This window comes from Monodelphis domestica, chromosome 3 (assembly GCF_027887165.1).
Source record: "Monodelphis domestica isolate mMonDom1 chromosome 3, mMonDom1.pri, whole genome shotgun sequence".
Classification (NCBI taxonomy): Eukaryota; Metazoa; Chordata; class Mammalia; order Didelphimorphia; family Didelphidae; genus Monodelphis; species Monodelphis domestica.
The window spans coordinates 6,300,719-6,317,986 of NC_077229.1; the positions used below are offsets into that span (position 1 = coordinate 6,300,719).

A 17,268-nucleotide genomic window follows, 5' to 3' on the forward strand; every position below is an offset into this window, starting at 1 on the left:
GCTTCTTGAGAGAGCTAAATGTTTCCAGAATTGAGAATTAGTAGAATATTCTTGCTCTGTGATCCTTCTTAGAGCTAACATAGTAAACATTTATTATCATTAGATACATTGTAAACAATTACTTATATCATTATTTTATTGTTTGTTGCAGGTAATAAAAAACAGGGACCTGTGAGAAAATTTATTCTTGCTTTCTCAAAATTTTGTATACATAGATTTTTGATATTTTTATACTTCTTTTGAATTCTTCTTTAATATATATATATATATATAAACGGATTATTTTTTTCCCTTTTTTTTTTGATTTTTTGTTTTTGTTTTCCTTTTGGATTAACTCACACACCTCCATAACTAAACCCTGCATCCTCTGATGGACTCGGTGTTTTTTCAACACTTTCTTCTGGGGGGAAATGTGGCCTCAGACACTGCCCACCAGGGAAACCTGGCCAAGAACCTTTCCCAGCCTTTACCTCAGTTTCCCCCATTGTGAGAACCAGAGAATAAGAGCCTGAGCCCAGGGGCTGTGGGGAAGGTGGTCCAGAGAGCATCTGGGGGGAAGCAGATGCTTCCTCGGGGTTTTCTGGGGCTCTGGGATGCTGAGGAGGGTCTCCTTTGGCAGGGGCATGGCAGCCCCAGAAACCCAGGCAAACTATTATTAGGGAAATTCCTTTGTCCTTGGGCCCTGGACTCCAAACCCAAAGCATCAGACCTGGAGGATCAGCCCCCCCTGATTGTCCCATGGACTTGTCTCCTTGAGCCCCTCCCCCAGTCCACAAGGCCCAGAGACCCTTTAGATGGCTGGGGAAGGCCTAGGAACCCCCTCCTGCCCTTTGGGAGGCCACAGAAGGCTCTGAGCCTTGATGGGACAGAGGACAGTCTGGGGGTGTCTGTGTGTCTGTCTGCAGAGCTGCTGGGCTCAGGCTGTTCAGGTCTGGCTGCCTCTTCCCCTCCTTTGGGGCTTTCTGGGCAGAGGCTGGGAGGCTTTGCCTCTCCTCCTACAGCCCACTGGACAGGGGAGGAAACTGAGGCAAGCAAGCTGAAGTGACTTGTCCAGGGTCGTGCAGGGGGAGATCTCAGGCCTCCCTGACTCCAGGCCCTGAGCTCTAGCAGGCCCTGAGGGGCTAAAAGGCCTGGAAGGGCTTCTCTCCCTGGAGGATTCTTCCCTTGCTGGCCTCAGGCCTGGGGCTCCTGCTCTGAATTCCTCTCTGCTGTCTCTGGGGCTCAGGAGGGGAGAACACATAGGTCTGGGCTGGGCATGGCCTGCCCTCCCCTGGGATGGGGGCGTTGGGGGCCCCCCAGGCCCTTCCCTGGATTCCAGCCTCTCCTTCCAGGCTTTGGGCCTGTCCAGGCTGAGCTGGGAGGCAGCCCTAAAGGGAGGCCCAAAGGGGGAGGCAGCAGGGGGGGTGCAGCACCCTCTGGGGGCCCTCCGAGGCCTGCCAGCCCCCAAGAGCCCAGGAGGAGCTCTTTCCTGCAGGCACCCCCTGGCCCGGCCCCCAGAAGCCTGGCTCTGCCCTCCCCCAGCAGGGGCTCCAGGAGAGAGCATTCTCCTCCAGCTCTGAGGCCAGGAGACAGCTGGGAGGAGGCGGGAATTCCCTGAGGGGTGGATGACAAGCAGGGAGGGGCAGCCCCAAAGCCAGGGTCCCTCATAGCAAAGGCTTCTGGGAAGGGACCGGGTGGTGAAGGAAGGGGTGGGGCCTGGGCGTACGGGAGGGACGTCGCGGCCGGAGCCTAACAGAGGGGCGGGGCTCAGGCAAGGAGGCGGTGTCTGGGAGGGCCTTGGCAGGAGCGGAATGGAGGCGGGGCAGAGCGGGAATGGGTGGGGCCTAAAGCAAGGTGGGATTGGGCTACAGGCTGGGGCAGAGGGAGGTGCACGCGGCAGGCGGGGCGGGCTCCAGGTCTGATCAGGGGCGGGGCCCAGGCCGGGGCGGGCTTTCCGGGTTTTAAACTTGGCTTCCTCCATCCCGCCCTCTCCTGCTCCTGGGCTCCTGCGCATACTGTGCCGTCCCGGAGGAGGTGAGGCGTCTGTCCTTCAGGGATCCCCCCAGACCTGGCATGGAGAGCTTGGAGGAGTGCGGAGAGGACGCCGCGCTGGAGCCCTGCAGGACCCCCCAGGTAAGCAGCAGCGGCTTCTCCTGATGGGGAGGCTCAGGCAGCGGGTGTAGACGCTCCTCTCTCCTAACATGGAGACTCAGGCCCAGGTGTAGACGCTCCTCTCTCCTGATGGGGAGTCTCAGGCCCAGGTGTAGACGCACCCCTCTCTCCTGATGGGGAGGCTCAGGCCCAGGTGTAGACGCACCCCTCTCTCCTGATGGGGAGGCTCAGGCCCCAGGTGTAGACACTCCTCTCTCTCCTAACATGGAGGCTCAGGCCCAGGTGTAGACACTCCTCTCTCTCCTAACATGGAGGCTCAGGCCCCAGGTGTAGACGGTCCTCTCCCCTAACATAGAGGCTCAGGCCCAGGTGTAGACACTCCCCTCTCTCCAGGGCTCCAAAGTCACTCGTTTCCCTTCTTGAACTCAAACCCTTCCCTGAAGTCCCGTCCTGGGGCTCCTGCTGGGCCTCTTCTTCAGGACAACCTGCAGCTCCTTCCTGGTTGGCTGCTTCTCCCCTGTGGACGGCAGGTTCCGGCTCCAGCCCGGCTCCCTCCCTTCCTCCTGGGCCGAGAAGTCGGGTCACTTTTGGGCCCAGCACATGCCCAGGCCCAGTTGGGAGGCTTCAGGCCAGGCTGGGGAAGCCGGAATGGCGAGGCCCAGAGGGAGGAGGATGTCCAGGAAGCAGGAGCAGCTGGTCTCGAGACTGGGTTCTGGGTTCTGGGTTCTGGGCTCCACCGAGGGCCCGGCTGGGACAGCCCACCGTCAGCTGGCATCGAGGCCTTGAAGGCCAGAATCAGGCCTGAGTGCAGGACACGGACAAGAAAGGCTCCTGAGCAGATGCAGAGGACACACTTCCAGGCAGGACGGGATCCCCCATGGCTGCTCCAGCCCAGTCTGGCTCCAGCCATTGTCCTAAAATGGCGCCTGACCCTGTGTCCCCCTCAGCCTGGGTTCTGCTCTCTTGACAGCCCAACAGAGACTCCTTTAGGCCTTCACAGGCCTCCACAGCCTGGCTGCCTCCCCATGGCCAAGCCTCCATCACCTCCTCCTCCTGTATTCTTCCAGGCAGCCTGAGGCCTTGGTGGAGGCCCTCCATCACCCCCATGTCCCGTCTCTTGGTGTCCCCATCCGGTTCCTCAGTGCCTGGCATGTGCTTGGCCCCTCACAAGTGCCTGTTGCTGGTTCTGCTGCCTTTGGGAAATGTCCAAAGGGGAAGCTGAGCTGTTGAGTGGGAGGCAGCATGGCCTGCTGGGAAGGGCTGTGGAGGGGCCTGGAGTCAGGAAGGGGGGCCAACTCTGACCATGTCTGTGTGACCATGAACAACCCCCCACCCACCCTTCTGAGCCTCAGTTTGCTCATCTGTAAATAGGGACAAGAGAGGACTTGCCTTCCCGAGGGGGTGGTGAGAGAAGTGTTGGCCAGACCTTGGCTGTCACCAGTCATGTGCATGGCGTCTCCCCATTAGACTGGGGGCTCCTTGAGGCCAGGCTCTGTGTTGGCCCTTCTTTTTATGCCCAGGGCTTGGCCCAGAGCCTGGCACAGGACAGACTCTCCCTCAGTGCTGGCTGACTGATCAGTGGCTGTTCTGTGTGTCCTGACTCTGCATGCAGGACAGCCTGAGGGTGGGAGCCCAGGCTGGGGTCCGAATCAGCCTTTGTCCTTCCTGCCCACTTCCCTTCCCCTCCCAGGGCCCTCTGGGATGTGGTCCTGGCCTGAGCCCATTTATATGATATTTCAGGCCTCCGTGACATTCAAGGATGTGGCCGTGGACTTCACCTGGGAGGAGTGGAGACTCCTGGACCCTCCCCAGAAGGAGCTGTTCTGGGAGGTGATGCTGGAGAACTACAGGAACCTGGTCTGCCTGGGTGAGGAGGGCTCCTCTGGGCCTTGGGATCTGCCCATGGAAGGGGATGTGCTTCCTTCTCTTGGGCCCTGTCCAGGGTGCAGCTGGGATTCTCTGGCCTGTAATGGCCTGAGCACTTCTTATGCTAACCAGGCCAAAAGCCAGGCTGAAAGGCTCTCGTTTTGTTTGTCTAGCGATGAAGGGCTTTACTGCATGGTCCCAGCCCAGCTCTGCTCCCTCAGGCCACAGGGCCCTTCTCAAGGCTCAGGGGAAGTACTTGAAGTCAGCCAAGCTCCCAATACCTCAGTATTGAATGGATCAAATGAACCTTTGTCTTTCAGAACCCCCCTCCATTCCTTGTTCCAGTCCTGTGTCTTCCCAGGGAAACAAACCAGAGCAGCCTTGAGATGTTTTCTCTAAGCACCTCCATGGCACCCAGGCTCTTTACTAGCTTGTTCCTAAGGGCCTGGGAGATCATCCTCCCTCTTCATCTCTTTGCCCTTTCCCATGACTAGGCCTTGCTGATTCAAACAAGGATGTGATGATGTCTAAGCTGGAGTCAGGGGAACCACATTGGATTCCAACTGGTGGTGTCCTAAGAAGCTGGTGGCCAGGTGAGTGAGGGAGTAGATGAGTGCCTGACCCTGGTGAGGACACAACAACCCATACACAGCTCTGCTGGTCATTCATCTCTCAGCCCACCGAGAATGGGCTCCTCGGTGATCTCCTCAGTGACCTTCTGGGCCAGGAACTCCTCTCTCTGCCACAGATCCCACATAGAATTCCTTCCTGCCTCCTCCACTTTGAATGATTTTGCCTCAAAAGGTATGGATACAAATGACCAGGTTCTGCTGGTACCTTCATAGTGTGGGAAAGAAATTCCACTGTGGGTGGAGCTCTGGGTTGTTTTAATCTTTTGTGGAAAGCAAAATGGAATTCTTCAGTGTCAGAGCTACACATGAATTCTTTTCCTTAGACCCCCTGATCATATTCTCATGACTCCTTCCAGAGGTCTAATTCAGGTGAAGATTTTGCCAGGTTTGTGTGTCCTTTTACAGCCCTTCTTTGTCGGTCTTGAGAGTTTTTCCTGACCCGGCCCTTCCTTGGACTCTTCTTTTTAAATCCTTACCTTGTGTCTTAAATTGTTGCTATGTACTGCTTCTGAGGCAGTCTTGTGTGTCCATGTCTTTGTCTATAATGGATATCAATAGTATACATAAACATGTATAGACACATATGTTCCAGATTATGTTGTTTATATATAGTGTAGGGCAGCCAGCAATCATCCCCACATACAATGATTCTGAGGTCCCTGCATCAGTTTTCCCACCTTCAGCTAATTTAATATTGTTGACCCATATCAAAGGATAAGCTTGGTGAATGCAAAGAAATTTTAGAAGATACCTAAACTGATTTCCATTTACATGAAAACAAGGACAGTGTTTGTAACAGCCTGATTATTGGGGAAAGTGACTCCTAGACAAAAGCTGATTCATCCAAGGAAAAGCTGTGTTCATATTCTTTCTTTCAGGTTGGGAATCCAGGCCTCAGAACAAGGAGTCAGCTCCCAAGATGAGTATTTCTATGAAAGTCTTATCCCAGGAAAAGTTCTTGGAGGATGATCTAAGAATCTGCAAGATGGCGAAAGCCTGGGAGTGTGATGGCAGGTTGAAGAAAAAGGAGAGCATGGAGGGGAAACCTTCTAGAGGAATAAAAATAATTCAAGTAGAACCTCCCAATGAGGCTGGAGGCTCTGAATATGGTATATACAGTCAGACCTCTAGCCCAGAGCCAGGCCTTTTTCCACAACAGGGAGCATCTGTAGTTATGCAGGGCCAGAAAGGAGATAACCAGAGAGGGCGTTCCACCATGTATTTGAACCAAGGACAAAGAGATCAAATCCATTCCAGGAAGAAACGTCGTAAGGTTAACAAATGTCAGAAAGTGCTGGGTCCTGATTTGGGCTGCATAAAAAAACGTGGAATTCTTTCTGAAGAGAAAGTTCATGAAACGGGGAATTCATTCCCTCGTATTAATGAATTTGGTCCACACCAGACAACCGATAGGAGAAAAAAGTGTAATGAGTTAACTAAATGGAGGAAGACAGTTTGTGCTGAACTTTACTGTCATCATCAGAGTAGAGAGAGACGGTACAAATGCAGTGAATGTGGAAAGGCCTTCCAGAAAAAGGGGCATCTTAAAGCACATTACAGAATCCATACTGGAGAGAAACCTTTTAAATGCAGTGAATGTGGAAAGGCCTTCCCGCAAAAGGGGGATCTTAAAAAACATTACAGAATCCATACTGGAGAGAAACCTTTTAAATGCAGTGAATGTGGAAAGGCCTTCCCGCAAAAGGGGGATCTTAAAAAACATTACAGAATCCATACTGGAGAGAAACCTTTTAAATGCAGTGAATGTGGAAAGGCCTTCCCGCAAAAGGGGGCTCTTAAAACACATTTCAGAATTCATACTGGAGAGAAACCTTTTAAATGCAGTGAATGTGGAAGGGCCTTCCAGCAAAAGGGGGATCTTAAAAAACATTACAGAAGTCATACTGGAGAGAAACCTTTTAAATGCAGTGAATGTGGAAAGGCCTTCCAGCAAAAGGGGGTTCTTAAAACACATTTCAGAATTCATACTGGAGAGAAACCTTTTAAATGCAGTGAATGTGGAAAGGCCTTCCAGCAAAAGGGGGTTCTTAAAACACATTTCAGAATTCATACTGGAGAGAAACCTTTTAAATGCAGTGAATGTGGGAAAGCCTTTTCCAGGGCTGGAACACTAAAACGACATCAGAGTACTCATACTGGAGAGAAACCCTATGAATGCAGTGAATGTGGGAAGGCCTTTTCCAGTAAGTCATGTCTTACCCACCATAGCAGGATTCATGCTGGAGAGTGTAAACCTTAAAATTTCTTAGACTTATAAATGTTGGAAATTTCACCATTGGGAAATTTCATACTTGAAAAATTTCCTATTGATACTGGGAACTCTATTGGGATGTGAACCCCATTGGCATGGGAGGGTCCTTCTCCTCCCTTCTTAAGATTACTTTAGGACAGAAACCTTTTGCTGAGCAATGGAAAGGGCTTTGACCTATCCTTAAGCATAGAACAGGAATTTCTTTGAGTCATGATTGATTTTAGAATTGATACAATGGAGATACTTGGAATGACAGGACCAGGTCTTGGAAATTGCAATCTCCACCCTACTCAGTCCTAACAGGATTTAGGAAGGGCTGCAGCATAGATCAAAATTATTCTAATCTCTACCCTACTCAGGGTAATAGGATTTAGGAAGGGCTGTAGCAAAAGATCAAGATTTAATTATTTGAGAATATGACCTTCAACAGACATGTGCAAAGCCACAGACCTCTGGGCGGTCCTGGGTTAAGCTAGAGCCACCATTGGCATAGGGAAAATGATGGACAGTGATTGGTAGATGTGAGAACTGAGGGGAGGGAACTTGGATGGTTTCCTTAAAGATAGAGGGGTCTGAGGACTGAGGGGGTTGGTTGGAGAGTTTTGGCTCTGAGTGGTTGGAGAGGTGCTCTGAGAAGCTTGCTCTGAAGGAAGCTGGAGGTGGAGGCCCTTCAGACTGTTTCTCCATTTTGGTCACATGAGTAATAGGGACTGATCTCCATCCTTTGCCCCAGCTATCTAAGGGCTTGGGCCTTTTGGCCCAGCCTAAACAGAAGGGGTATTTAAGCCCTATTCCCTTCTCTCCCCTTTCTCTCTCTCTCTCTCTCTCTCTCTCTCTCTCTCTCTCTCTCTAATTCCTTTCTTCCTCCTGTTTGTAATTAAACTCTATAAAAGGTTGACAGCTGACTTGAGTTTTCATTTAGGAATTACATAGCTGAATTCCTTGGCAACCTTAAATTAATATATATCAGTCTTTTAAAGTGATTTCCTTGTCACAAGAGAAACCTTTTCAATATGATATTTGTGGAAAAGTACTTCTCTCTAAATTTAACCTGAACCGTCATCAGAAAACCCATATTGAAGAGAAACCTTTTTTGTGCAGTGTTTGTGGGAAAGGTTTTCCTGGGAAAAAAACTCTGACTGCACATCAAAGAACTCATGCTGGAAAGAGAACCTCTGAGTGCAGTGAATGAGGAAAGATCTTTCCTCGAAAGTCATCTTACATCTCACTCTACTATTCATATTGGGGGAAAAATCTTTTGAATGAGAAGGCTTTGGGAAAGCCTTTCCCCAGAAAACAGCACTGACTCTCCCCATCAGAAAACATATTCTTGGGGAGAAACATTATGAGTGCGATGTATGTGGAAAGGCTACACCCACAATAAAAGTCTTTTCTTTCATAAGAAAATACATTGGTATGGGGCTGGAGCCCACCAGCTGTGTGGTTTAGTAGATGGAGAGCCAGACGTATTGTGTAATTAGAAATCTTCAATTCTTGAACTTCATCTCCCAGAATTCTTTTTAATTCATCCATGTTACATCCTCACATTTGGTAAATAAGTTGTGTGTAACTCCACCCTTTCTCTTTCTTCTGATGGCGCTCTGTGCTCTGATGGCTATGAGTGGGGTTGTGGGAAGCTTTCTTTCTTTAACTGAGATTATTTTCCTTATTCTTCAAATATTTATTAATAAACTATATAAAACGTAATACTTGAAGTATTTGGATATTAATATTTAACCTTACTTATTTGGCCTACCACTTTGGGAAACAAATTCTCAGAATTTCTTCTCAGCCTCTCAGGGAAGTCAGTAAGTTTGTCCAGCTGTGGGGTCTTGTCCCACCACAGGAGTTGGGAGAGGTTTGGAGGTCGGTCACTGCTTCTATCTCCTGCTCGCTCACCCTGCTTGGCTTCCACTGCAGCTGCCGCTGTCCCAGCAGCCATTCCTGCTCCTCCTCCTGATGCTACTGTGGCTTATTGTTGCTGTTACTGGTAAGCTGCCCCAACCTGTCTTTTCCACCCACCCCAGCTTGCTTCCTATACTTCCTGCCAATCCCAGCCCAGCGGGGATCCCTTTCTCCTACCAGGCAGCCTTTGACCCAAAGGGGGTCCTGGTCCTCCCTCCTAGCTAAGCCCTCTTTCCACCACAGCTATAGGGTGTCCTCCCCTCTAAACCCAGCCCAGGAACCTTGGCTTAATCCTTCTCACCCCTGCCGGGCAAAAACCTAGCGAGGTGGTCTAGAAAAAACTTCAGTCCTTATCTCTGTCCACCTTACCTTTTGTATTCTGGCACATTGTACTACCTCAACCCCCTCCTCTGCTACACACATTTGTCATATGTCATGCCATTGGCATGCTATGGCTTCAGAGGGGATTCTTATCATCAACTGGAAAATGTATTGCCAGCACAGACCTTATTAATCGACTTCTTTCTGTCCTCTAGCTCCCTGAAGACATAGCCATTGTTCACTGCTCTGTACACACCTGGCACTGACCCTGTCTCTAGGGGAAATGTCTGAGAAGATTCTGCTGCAAAACTAGTGGCCATAGAAGGGTCTGAATTAATTTTAACATTCACAACCATTGATGACTTAAATTTATCACTTTCCTATAATGAAAAGGAAATGGAAAAATGGAAGCAAAAATGTAAAGTAAAACAGATTCGTGTAGTATGGTTGTCATCTGAAGGAAAACTCCAGCTCCCTAGAAGTTTTTATCAACAAATTTGATGATCGATGCATAAAATGGCTATTTTGGCACCCAGGGAATTGTAGATTCTGTTAAGAGTATGGAAAGCCCCTGGTATAACTACTATAGCCTCTAAAGTGTGTACAGCCTGTTCTACCTGCCAAGCATTTAACCAACACACCTTTTGTGGCAAACCTTTTGGTGGACATCCTCACTTATACACCATTTCAGCATTTACAAATTGATTTTATCTCTATGACAAAAGCTGAAGAGTATAAATGTGAATTTTAGATTTAATCCACCCTGCTTATACTAACAAAACAGGAATGTCTACACCCCTACTTAAGAATTAAATGTTAAGCAAGCAAGAGCTAGAAAAAAAATCAGAAAATGTAAAATCAATAATTTTGATTACATTAAATTAAAAAGTTTTTGTACAAACAAAATGCATCCAAAATTAGAAGGGAAGCAACAAATTGGAAAACAATCTTCATTACAAAAACGTCTGACAAAGGTCTAATTACTCAAATTTATAAAGAGCTAAACCAATTGTACAAAAAAATCAAGCCATTCTCCAATTGATAAATGAGCAAGGGACATGAATAGGCAATTTTCAGTTAAAGAACTCAAAACAATAAGCACATGAAAAAGTGTTCTAAATCTCTTATAATCAGAGAGATGCAAATCAAAACAACACTGAGGTATCACCCCACACTTAAGCAGAATGGCCAACATAACAACAAAGGAATGTAATAAATGTTGAAGGGGATGCGGCAAAATTGGGACACTAATTCATTGCTGGTGGAGTTGTGAATTGATCCAACCATTCTGGAGGCCAATTTGGAGCTATGTCCAAAGGAGGATAAAAGACTGTCTGCCCTTTGATCCAGCCATAGCACTGCTGGGTTTGTACCCCAAAGAGATAATAAGGAAAAAGACATGTACAAAAATATTTATAGCTGTGCTCTTTGTGGTGGCAAAAAATTGGAAAATGAGGTTATGCCCTTCAACTGGGGAATGATTGAACAAATTGTGTTATATGTTGGTGATGGAATACTATTGTGCTCAAAGGAATAATAAAGTGGAGGAAATCCATGGGCACTGAAACAACTTCCAGGAATTGATGCAAAGTCTCTCTCAGAGAGACACGGCTCTCGCTCTGTCTCCCACTAGTGGAGATGTTGGTCTCTGTCAGCAACTTGGGGGGTGTTGGGTAGCGTTTAGCATCTTGGGTCTTGGTGTGGGTGTGCTAGGTGAGTAGTTTAGACTGATTCCTTTTTCCTTTACCTTCCAAAACACTATCCTCTTAGGAAGCCCCTAATCTTCTGAGGAGGCCTTGTGGTGGAGGTCTTTGAACTCCCCTTGGCACAGGCTAGACCGGAGAAATTTTATACCTTTTCCCCTCTTTCTTCTTAATTCCTTCCCTCTATATTAATTAAACCACTCAAAAATTCAAAACTGACTTGAGTATTTTTATTGGGATTTGAATTAATCCCTGGTGGCCAACTAAATTTATATTTCAGTCAAAAACCCCTAAATTTACCTCATATAAATTTTGTCTGGTCATAGTCAATCAGCTGACTTAGTGACCTGAAGCATTTCCTACTGTTCAGGACACAGTGACTTTTGTCGCCAAAGTACTTTTGAAAGAAATTATTCCTTGTTTTGTCCTGCCAGCATGTATTGATTTGGATAGGGGAACTCATTTTACTGAGTCAATCTTACTGCAAATTTATTCATGTTTGGGGATAACTCCTAAATTTCATATACCATATCATTCCCAGAGCTCTGACTAAGTTGAAAGAATGAATAAAGAACTTAAAACTATGATTGGCAAATTGTGCACAGAGACTCATTTAAAATGGCCAGAATTTATGAGAAAGAATACTATACACATTCAGAGGAAGAACTGTGGGAATAGAAACTATAAAAATAAAATTTGGTGAGTTATAAAATAAAAGATTTAGATGGAAAAACTGTTCCAATATAGATTGAAGACTGTTTAACTCGCCAAGCAGGTTCAAACTGTTTGGATACTTTTAATAGAGATAATCAAAAGAATCTTCAGTGATAAAGTGAAGCTCAAATATGAATTTCCCTTCAGGTCCAGGTTCAAGGACGCTCAAGAGACTCTTATTATAAACATAAAATGCTTATTGAAATATATAAGGATAAATAAAGGGTTTCTAATTCTAAGGGATTCTAAATCCACCCAAATAAACTCCCAGGTTCCATAAGCAACTGCTTCTCCTGTGTTTCACTAGCTACACTAATCTTCCATGATCTGACAAACCCAAATTTATGCTATCTACATAAAAACTACCACTATTATACTTATAAATCTTAACTTTGCCTTCAGATTACAAAATAGCAAAGGCTGCTGGTTGAGTCTCAACAAGAATCAAGTTAGGACTCTAGGTGAATGTGAAAGCCCCTTGCTATGGGAGGATCTCTACCCCATCCCTACTTGGGACTGCTTTAGGGGAGAAAACTCCTTGCTATGGGAGGACCTCTATTCCACACGAACTTAAGAATGCTTTAGGGCAGAAAACTCCTTGCTAAACAATGAAAGTACTTGAAAACCATACTCATAAAGGAAAGGAGTTCTTTGAGCCATGCCTATTTTTGGAATTGATACAATGGGATGCTAAGTGCCTATAAAGGTGGGGCAACTTGTAAACTACTTAGACCTAAAAGGTGAAAACTCACTCAGAGGTTTCCTCTTAATGAAATTAGTGGACACAGCAGCATTTTTTTTGACTTACTAAAGAGATTAATCTACTCAGCTGTGAATTCAAAATGGGCTGTCTTTTGGAAAACATCTACAGTGATTGGTAGATGGAAGAACTTAGGGGAGGTGACATAGGAGATTTTGCCCTTAAAAATAAGAGCTCGCCAGAAGAGCTAAAAGTCATTCTGAAACATTGAGATTGAGGAGATCATTCTGAAACATTCAGATTGAGGGGGAGTCATTCTGAAACATTCAGATGGAGGAAGGACTGATTCTGAAACATTCAGATGGAGGAGGGAGCTGGTGAAAGCAGCTGAGATGATGCTGGCTTGGTGTCACTAGATTCCTTGCTTAGGCTGACCTTGTGGTGAGTGTTAAAAGACTGACTGACTGATCTCTCACTGTCTTAAGACTCAGGTCTAGGCCATGTTGGCTTAAAGCCCTTCATACTTATTTCCTTTTTCTCTTTTCTTTAATTCCACATTTATATTAATTAAAATCTCTATAAAACCCAGTTGACTTGGGTATTTGAATAATTGGGAATATTTCCCTGGCAACCACCTTATATTTGATTTTAAATCCAAGACACTGTAGTGAAAAATATTTTCTGCGGCCAAATTTTCTCACCCTCTCTTATATCTATCACAATTTATATCTTCCACCATTTTAACTCACTACAGTATATGGGCTTCACTATCTTAAATCTCACAAGACTGAGGCTTTGAACCCCTCCTTTTCTACCCCTCCTGCTGTAGCTGAATGTTCTTCCAAAATCTACTGATGCAAGCATTCTCTGGAAATCCCGGTTAGGTGGTTACATATTGTGGTTTATCTGCCTATAGAATACTGTCTAGATTCAATGAGGTTAACCAAACCCTTTGTACCAAACTTGTAAATCATTACCTTTTGTAAAAAATGGACTCGAATAGAGGACTACAATCCCCACAAGCCTTTGCTCCACTTTCCCAAAATGTTTTGTAATCTCAGGGGAATTCTGAGGTGGGCCGAGATCGAGGAAGGATTTAAGCTGGTGGCAAAGGTTTTTGGTTCTTCTTTTGGACTTCTGTTTTGGAGCAGATGCATCTCTTCCGTGATGTGAGGTTATCTGGCCTAGGCACGTGTTTTTTCTTACTTGTATATTCTTTAATCCTTAATCCTTAATAAACCTTTAAAAAATATGATACTCCTTGCAGAGAGAAACTAATTTCAGATGCCTCAGTCTCCCCATATTCCTAAATTTTAACTGTTACAGATGGCAACTACTAGATTGGATGAGAACTTCTCAAATTTTTTACCCTAGAGAATTTTTTTTAAGCCATGTATCTCCAAGATGCCTCTTAGAAAACCGTCTTGATCAGCTCCTGCCTGGAGCCCTCTCCGGCTCCTGCTTCTGCTCCTGGCCTCTCACCTGGTGCCTGAGCTCCCGGACCTGTTTGTCTGCATGCCGGCTCCAGGCCCTACCCAACCTGGCCGTCTGTCTCTCACCCATCTGACCTCCGACCCAGCTGGCTCATCACCCAGATCCTTGGAGCAGATTGCTGAGGACTCATTTCGACCAGCTGATAACAGTATTGGCCACATGGGTGGAGGGGAGAGAGGAGAGGGAAAGGAGAAAGGGTAATTTTCCCTTAGGCTAAGCCTCTACGTGGATGTGGGTATTGGCCACAGGGGGATCATATCAGGGGAGAGAGAAAAGGGAGAGGAGAAGAAACAGATTTTTCAAACAGAAACTTAATGGCAATGGGCTGTTTAAAAGGATACCTTTTGACTGTTCTGGTAATTTCATTGATTTCACCTGCATGCCAGAAGAAAGATTCAGCCCAAAGATTCAACTTTGAATTTGCAAATGGGTGGCTCAGGGCACTGAGAGCATGGTTCTGGGTTAAAATCTGGCCTCAGATACTTCCCAGCTATGGGGTCCTGGTCGGGTCCCTTGAAACCCATTGCCTAGCTCTTACTACTCTGCCTTTGGACAATAGACATTTAAATGGGTAAACACACTTAAGGAACTTTGAAGAGACTAAAGGCTATATTCTAAGGCATTTCAGACTCCAATGGTTTATAAAAATTTCTGTATTCTATTGCATTTTTTGTTATGGTTTAACTTTGTGATTTTAAGTTCATATATTACTGGATTCAATATTATTCTGCTTGAACTGAAGATTGATTGAATTTATTTTGAATGTACTGAGTTTTAAAAATTCTGTTGTTTTTCCCCTATAACTATTGAACAAATATTATTGTGAATAAGCCCATATATGAAAAAATAGCCTTTTTCTATTTTGCTGAGGATAGATGGACTTCAGAACTGGTTATAATTGTATTAACAACCTTGGAAAATTTAATGTGCTAAATACCTCAAATTATTTGATTTTAAGGGTTTTTTAAATATTATTTTTGGAAATTTTTTTTAACCATCTGGTTATTTTTGCCTGCCCCTACCATGAGGTAAGGCCAATTGTAGCTGAAGTGAAATTCATTTTATAACCCCCAACCTTCCCAAATGTGAATGGAAGTTGGGCAGTTAATCTCAGGGCATTTGTATCCCTAAAAGCCTCCAAAAAAGGAGCACCCCTTTATTTATGCTCTTCAGCTCACTATTTAACTTCCACCAGAATGATATATAGATTTCTTGATTATGTTCTTAACCCAAGATGAGTTTTACTTTGTTTAAAAATGTTTATTACCAAGGTTGAAGGATTGCTATGTTTGTAAAAATTGTGACAAATGTCCATCAATTCATAAGCTTTAAAAATGTCATACAGGAACTTATGTGAAATATGAAAGTGTGTTTGTTTGCTATTGTAATTAATTGGGCTATTGAGAATTTTGGGGATTTTGATACCTACATATCTGTACTACTGTATTTTTAAAGATGAAAAAATTGTTAACCTTGTTCAATTCATTTGCCTTCTACTCACAGTGATCATGGCCAGATATTAAGAGGAAAAGGATCTCATTTTTGGTGAGAAAGTCTTGCATTTTATATTTTTGTAGCTGACACAGTGTGTCAATGATTATAAGCTATATTTTTTAATTTTTAAAGCTCTTTTATTATTATATTTTTCTTGCATGTGCAATATACTTTTTCAGGTTTTTTATTATTTTTTTCTCCTTTTTATATTTGAAGCACGTCACCAGCATTAAGATTTTCTTTAACTTTTTGACTTTTCAGTGCTACAAGTTTGAAATACATTTGCTAATGCATGCCCTAAAAAGCTTGTGAGTATAAAAATGATGCCACTAATTATTTAAAAGTTATGGGACTTTGCTTAATGATTCTGTCTGATTCCAGGACAAGATATACACAAAAGAGCCACTGCATAGTGCCAATAGAGCATAAGGTCAAAGAGACCAACCAATCCTGGTGAAATTGATGTCACTTTGAGCCTAGACAAAGAGGACTTGAACGTGTTTGTGGTTCGAGGTTGCGGCTGTTTAACATGTGTTAAAAGCAGGTCTTCCTTGTTCCACATTCTACCAAGTACCTCAAACTTGGCTCCCGGAACCTTGGCTTATATACTCTGGTCCCCTTTCTGCCTCTCATAGTGTGGTAACTTTCTGTAGTCCTGGCTACTGACTGGATAAATGCATCATTGCTTAGATCATTTTGATTGGGCCCTGATTGAAGGACCTTTATAGATTTATTTTTCTTTTACTTGGAATTTTTACACATAAGACTTTGATAGTCTATATTTTCATCCAGAAATTTTTCTTTTCCTTTTGATTTTTCTGATTTTTTTTTAATATCTCTTGCCAATTGATTCATATACCTCATACCTCAGCCATGTATCCCTAAGTGATCCTTTTTTTTTTTTAATTGCCCTCTTAATGGGGGGGGGGGGAATGTAAAAAATATTATTATTTAAATTGCAAAGTTTAAATTCCTTTTGAGAAGAATTTTAGGTAAATAAAGATGCTACCTCTCTGAATCCAGAACTGAACTGTTGGAGAAGCCACCATGAAGAAGCCTCCAGACCACAAGTTGCACAAAATTGAACTTTGGGTGTGGTTGATTGAACATTTATTTGTATCTGTACTTTCATGCCAAAGGGGACTGCCCCCTAACTGGCTTTTTGTCAATGCGTTCAGCAATTATTGGGTTTGTTTGTTTGTTTTTCTCTTATCCTCAAATTATTTTAATCTTTAAATTGATTATGTTTTCATGATCCTTTGGAAAAAAAATTAATTTTTTTTGCAAACCATCAAACGGAGAAATGTAAAAAATAGACTCTAATACAGGACTACAATCCCCACAAGCCTTTGCTCCACTTCCCCAAAATGCTTTGTAATCTCACGGGAATTCTGAGGTGGGCCGAGATCGAGGAAGGATTTAAGCTAGTGGCAAAGGTTTTTGGGGGGGTCTTTTGGACTTCCGTTTTGAAGCAGGCTTGTCTCTTGCGTGATGTGAGGTTATTTTGTCTAGATCTCTGGCCTAGGCACATGTTTCTTACTTGTATATTCTTTAATCTTTAACCTTTAATAAACCTCTAAAAAATATAAAACTTCTTGCAGAGAGAAACTAATTTCTACCTGCCTCAGTCTCCCCATATTCCTAAATTTTAATCTTTACACTTGGTAATGTTCTCTGAGAACAGGAGCTATTTCACATAGTCAGGAAACATGATTTTTGGCTCCATACCCAGTAACCTATGTATTTTTTAATCTTATTATTAAATTATTTGCAATTCCACTTCCTGTCCATAGGTGGTGCTACCTTAGTATGTACTGGGTACAGATATTGTAAAGACTTTAGGGAAAAAAAAGAAATTTGGTGTAGATGGAGACACATCCTAATTAGACTTTGAATTGAGGGCAGGCAAAAAGCCTTAGCCTGTGTCTAAATTTAGAAGGGACAATGAGAAAAAAACAAAAGCTTTCCATTTTAGGCAAAAGAAAACTTTCTTGTAGGCAAAAAACAAACAAACCCCAAACCCTTAGGGTAGAGCCTGAGTTCAGCCAAGAGGTCTGGAAGAGTTTATTCCCTCCC

The 17,268-nt window shown here is 44.4% G+C and overlaps 1 protein-coding gene across 4 annotated transcripts; it reads left to right on the plus strand.

Annotated features, from left to right (window-relative positions):
* The first annotated feature begins 1,935 nt into the window (after window positions 1-1,935).
* LOC100010165 (zinc finger protein OZF-like) lies at window positions 1,936-16,783 on the plus strand. Of its 4 annotated transcripts, XR_008917134.1 has the most exons (5): window positions 1,936-2,112; window positions 3,832-3,958; window positions 4,452-4,550; window positions 5,468-8,851; window positions 9,303-16,783. XR_008917134.1 is itself a non-coding variant. In XM_056820404.1 (4 exons), exons 3-4 carry the CDS (start codon window positions 4,644-4,646, stop codon window positions 6,847-6,849), a joined length of 1,500 nt encoding a protein of 499 aa, XP_056676382.1. In that variant the 5' UTR covers window positions 1,942-2,112; window positions 3,832-3,958; window positions 4,452-4,643; the 3' UTR covers window positions 6,850-8,568. The 4 variants fall into 4 exon arrangements, 3 of the variants coding, with proteins under 3 accessions (XP_056676382.1, XP_007490656.2, XP_056676383.1); XM_056820404.1 differs by lacking the exon at window positions 9,303-16,783 and having other exon boundaries at window positions 1,942-2,112; window positions 4,452-4,761; window positions 5,468-8,568; XM_007490594.3 differs by lacking the exon at window positions 9,303-16,783 and having other exon boundaries at window positions 1,942-2,112; window positions 5,468-8,568.
* The last annotated feature ends 485 nt before the right edge of the window (window positions 16,784-17,268 follow it).

What these genes read in the sequence shown, in the direction of transcription:
- LOC100010165 (XM_007490594.3), top strand. Translation starts at nt 2,053, where the DNA reads ATGGAGAGCTTGGAGGAGTGCGGAGAGGACGCCGCGCTGGAGCCCTGC. An exon ending in AGCCCTGCAGGACCCCCCAG is followed by an intron (nt 2,113 to 3,831) that starts GTAAGCAGCAGC and finishes ATGATATTTCAG; the next exon opens with GCCTCCGTGACATTCAAGGA. An exon ending in CAGGAACCTGGTCTGCCTGG is followed by an intron (nt 3,959 to 4,451) that starts GTGAGGAGGGCT and finishes TCCCATGACTAG; the next exon opens with GCCTTGCTGATTCAAACAAG.